The sequence below is a fragment of the Mercenaria mercenaria genome, chromosome 12 (assembly GCF_021730395.1).
Source record: "Mercenaria mercenaria strain notata chromosome 12, MADL_Memer_1, whole genome shotgun sequence".
Lineage (NCBI taxonomy): Eukaryota > Metazoa > Mollusca > Bivalvia > Venerida > Veneridae > Mercenaria > Mercenaria mercenaria.
The window spans coordinates 17,009,028-17,014,252 of NC_069372.1; the positions used below are offsets into that span (position 1 = coordinate 17,009,028).

A 5,225-nucleotide genomic window follows, 5' to 3' on the forward strand; every position below is an offset into this window, starting at 1 on the left:
TCATACGTCTGAAATCACAGACTTAAAATATTTGAATTTGTTGTATAATATTGAACTATGATATTTTACAATAATGGTATTTCAAGCGTGAAAACTTCGAACTATATAATACAATCGCATATGCATAAATTCTTCATTTTAGCAGTGTATTACAACGGAAAACTTGTTTATTTTATTGGCATTTTGAATATGAAAAAGATGAAAAAATAACAACACTTTATTTTATAGAAAATGATATTTTAAGCGATTTTCAAAAATAAAATGATCAGTACTTTACGCAAAATTGTCGCATTGACGTATGTAAAACATTCTACATTTAAACCATTTCGCACTGAAGTCGCCAATTTTACCGTTATAAAGACCTCTTTTGAAAAGGAAACCCTCTTTCCCTCGTACCATGATTCGTTTCACGTCTGTAGTGAGTCTCTGATGAATGAAGGTGTAAAGTACTAAGATTTGAAAAGAGATATATTAGAAAAACATGTAAACTAATCTATGTTGTGATTTGGGGGTAGGGGTAGCGTTATGTAATTTTACGCGAAAATGAATTCGATGACCCCATAGTTTTATTCCTTTATTCGACAGAAAATATAGTTTTCAACATTATGTTAGTTTTTTGTCAAATTCTATCGTTTGGGTTTTACATGAGACAAGATTAAAGCAATTTTTTTATTCAAAACTCAAGGTCATATTTTTCGCTCTGACGTCACTTTAACGTAAATATCGACTTTTACGTTAAATAATGTCCACAAATTATACACCATTTTAAAGACATTTTTAAATGAAAATATGATTAGTAACAAGCAAATCGATATTTGTTGAATGAATAGAGCGATTTACGAAAACAGTTTGACGGACGTGAAATCAAGATTCGTTAAAAATGGACGTCAATGGTCGTGTTTGAAGGTTTGTAGATAAAAAAGTTACAGAAATAACAAAAAAGTAAAATAATCATTCTATAAGGATTATGCTGAATTTTATATTTAACACAATGTCGATACGGAACCAAATAACTTCAAATTAGGTGCATTCCACCTTAACAATTTAACTCTATAAACATGATAAACAGATTGTTTCCCTTGTATAAAGAGGGTTTAGGGTAAGTCTCTACTTCATATTTAAGACAACTGTAACGTTACAAAATCATGTCTCAACAAATGCTTATAACAAGACATTTTATCAGTACTTCACTTCCCCTTGACTAATAACCCAGTTAAGACATTCGTCTTCGTGAGATAAAGTGTCAGAACTGCATTTACTTTTAGTCTATCAAACTAATTGTACAATACGCAGTCTGAGGTATTTACTCAACAAAAGAAGTTGTAACAATTTAGTTGCTTTTTTATTTGAAATATCACCAAAATGCACGTGTGCTCTATGTCTTTCATCTTGCTTTGTTTTTTGGTATGGCAAGTTACAGTAGGAGAAGCGGCAGAAAGTTTTGCAAATCTAACCGACGTAACGAACTGCACTCTGATACCGAGAAAAACTCAGATTACCGGAGAATTGAGAGAATTAATCGACAATGAAAACAGGAAAATTACAATAAATGTTGAAATAACTGGCGAGTTAGGACCTTTAGGCGAACAATATCCTGGTGGACTTTTTGAACCGAAGAAATGGATTTTGATAACTGAGGAAGCAGGAAGGTCGTTACTGCTTTTCCCTGATGACCAAGTTGCTATGTCACTGTATACGCTTTCGTTTGGCGTGAGCTCTCTTGCAGTAACGCTAGATCAACAACCGGAAAATTGTCTGAATAGAAATTATTCTCTAGATCAAATTCTTAACACGATCCGATTCTACGTTCTTCGCAATTTCACTGAAGATGGAAGTGATGTGCCTGATAACTTTGAAGTATGTAACCGGCAGGTCATTTTCAAAGACGACAACAAATCAGCGGAACTTAAATATATTTGTTGTAACGATGAAATGGAATCATGTTACACTTTGGAACCCGGTAGATGGATGAACACACTAGATATATGCTTATTTATTTTAGAGTTCGTTTTGCCTTTTCTATGCCCTCTCTTAATTCCGAAACAAATTTTCAAAACACTTTCAACATTTAGTTATATCCCGGATCGATGTCATGGAAGGCCGCCGAAATTGCTTGTGTGCAAAATTTCTTCAAATCCAAATCCTCAACGGTATACTCAAATTGAAATTTCGTTGCCTCAGTTTGAAACATTCATGAGTACAAAATTACAAGGAATTCACAGCCTTGAAGTGAAATCGATACAGCTTGAAGCAAGAGAAGAAAAACTGATAGAGGAAGGCTCACATCCATTTGGATTTTGGAACTTTCTGTTAAAGACATTCGTTGAATGCGAGATGAGAAAAGGAGACGATAATTTGAACGACTGTTGTAATCAAAACATATGTAAACCTTTCACATGCTGCTACATGTCATGGATTCAATTTTTGAAATGTATCATGTACTTGTTTCTTTTTGCAATTTTTGTCTCGCCGTGGTTGTTTAGAGTTTTTTTCTTCTACAAATATGATTATCAGTTGTCTAGGGCAGTTGAGTCTGTCGGCAATGACCTCAATGTCGAAATCAGTTCACCTTCAGGAGAGTCAGGAGAGTTTTTATTTGATTATATAATTATAGGCTTCGCATTCCTATTTTTCATATTTTACAGTTTAGCCACTGACGCATTCCGTTCATCGATCAAGACATTATTATATGCCTGCATCCATGGGAAAAATGATGTTTCACAGTTGGTGTCAAGTTTTGTTACAAATTCACTTTTTCCCTTTAAGAAATGTGGACTTATATGTGGTTGCTTTTTGTTTGGGTTTTGGATTGTGTTGGTTGTTCCATTCCTTTTTTTATTGTTGGTACTTCAGACCCTTCCTCTGCTAAATGTCTTAAATAATTTCTTCTTTTTATTTAGAGAATTACAAAAAGCAGACAGAATTTTGAAATGGCGCTTTGCATTTACGAGTTTTTTATGTCTTGAAGTGATATTTCTTTTTATACTCATTGTTAACGGCTGCGTAATATTTTATATTAACTGCTTTGCATATGCAATGATAGGACTGCTACTAAATTACGATGACGTTTTTAAGTATGTTTGTCTAATATCACTCTTTTTAGTTTACGGGTACAATTGTTTTAACAATATACACAAACGATATTCTTATTTCAGTAAATTACTGAGTAGGAAACTACAGGGGAAAATAGTCAATCAATTTAATTTAGATGACCAGGAAGAGGAAAACGACCCGATAAACACCGCCCATATAGTGTCCTCCTTTTCTTACCAACAGCCAAATGAAATATGCTTTACCTATCTCCACCGAGATTGGTTATACTGGAGGGCTAGGCGCTTGGTATATTTTCTCGACAGATCCGAAGCAATTCCTACGCCATACATATCTAAGCAGTTCTTCGGGGAAATGAATTCTATTAAGAATTCCGTATGTCCAGGATCCCAGTATATTCTTTACCTGAAGGCTTGTAGAGATTTCATCATAGTTGTTATCTTTCTATTATTCGTCTTAATTGTCATTTTCGCTTTGGGAAGAGCACATGACCTTTCATCAGGCGTTCAGACTATTGTGGCAATAGTCGGGGGTTTCTTACCGTTTGTATTCGAGAAGTTTTTTTCTAAATCCCACATTAGAAATATGTCAGAAATTGAAAACAGTCTTTGGGAAAAGATATTAGAAAATAGAATAGACATTTTCGAAGAATTGTGGAAGGTCCGAGATATCGAAGTTCAGGCTACCAGTGACACTCGTACTGTATGCAGATCAACGGGTTCGATCCAGGGTGAAGTTTCGGATACTCAGGAGTTTGATTTTGTGGTATCTGAAGAAACTACTCTGGCGGGAAAAATATCAAAACTATTTGTTCCTAATACAACTTTGTCTATAGATAAGGAAACTGAAATGATCATTCAAAGCAGAGCAACATATGAGTCATTACCCTAGAAATAATAACGATTTTCAATGTTATTAAAAAAATAATTAGGAGAATATTCGAAATGAACGAAATAATAAAAAAATCAGCAAATCCATAAATTATGCTAGCGTTTCATGGTTATATAACCGATGATATTATTTAATTCATTTTGCATGACTCCGAAAAACAATTATTGCTTATAGACATTATATTTCCTTCCCCATTTGTTAAAAAGTCACTGTTACAAGCTGCACATGTTTTTAGTAAGTTCTCGTGGCTCCACTTTGTTTCGGCAGCCGAATCCTAAGACGTTACTTGATTGTTTTTTTCCTAATTGTGTGGCTGCGTTTGTATGCTTGTGAACCTATAACGGTGCCCTACTGTTTTCTTATGTGTTGCTTGTTCGTTTTTCTATGTTATTCAGTTGAACGTAGTTGTATGTTTATCTTTGGTACACGAGTGTCTGCGCTATTGTGGTTTACGTTGTAGTGCGACTGTTTCTAAAGAACATGGCATTTCCTTGTATAATCGTCCTTGTTCAACTTTCCCCTTCGGGTTCACACCCCCCCCCCCCCCCAACGCCATTTCGCCCTTTACTATTTCCTTCCCCTCAATCAATATTTAGCATGAATTAATATGTACTTGTTGGTTGTTTGAAGCAACCCGTCTGAAATATTTTTCCATTACAGCTTCTTTTTGTTGTTGGCAAATGCGTAGTTCTGGGTCTGGGTTTTTGGTGCTCTGTGCTTCCGAGAAATCTACCCTTACCTATTATCTTTTGTTGTGTTTATTATTAGAATGTATAATTAATATATAAAATGATGTTAATTTCATACAGTCAGATTTTCAAAGGATCCTTTTTGATTTTATAACCAGAACATGTTTCATTTTCTGTTTTATTTATTTTATGCATACTTAAGGTATTAGATCACTAAAAGTAATGTTTACAAAATGGCATTTGCTTGGTATATTCTGAAAGGTAACCGTGTTTTGCACTATTTTGCAAATTTTAAACAACTATTACCGTGCCGTTTTTTTATAAATTTTGAATAACTTATGGTATCTCCTCAAGCTCAAGTAGAGACAAATTTCAAAGTGATAGCTACTATCCAAAACGTTTGCAGAGAACTCATTTTACCATTAATTTCAATAGAAGAAACATCAAACTATTGGTAAACAATTATAAAACACAAAATAAAAATGTCAGTGTAATTTTTTCCATGGTGTCTCAAGTAAACGGATTTAATGAGACAGAATTCATACTTCAACATTGAAAAAATAAGGTCGAATGATGTGTCTCTGTTTTTGATTT

At 33.9% G+C, this 5,225-nt stretch overlaps 1 protein-coding gene across 1 annotated transcript; it reads left to right on the plus strand.

Annotated features, from left to right (window-relative positions):
* Positions 1-1,249: 1,249 nt before the first annotated feature.
* Positions 1,250-4,943, plus strand: LOC128547102 (uncharacterized). Its single transcript, XM_053518827.1, has one exon. The coding sequence runs from the start codon at positions 1,363-1,365 to the stop codon at positions 3,940-3,942; it is 2,580 nt and encodes an 859-aa protein (XP_053374802.1). The 5' UTR covers positions 1,250-1,362; the 3' UTR covers positions 3,943-4,943.
* The last annotated feature ends 282 nt before the right edge of the window (positions 4,944-5,225 follow it).

Bases quoted from the DNA above. Each gene is read 5' to 3' on its own strand.
- LOC128547102 (XM_053518827.1), top strand. From the start codon at position 1,363: ATGCACGTGTGCTCTATGTCTTTCATCTTGCTTTGTTTTTTGGTATGG.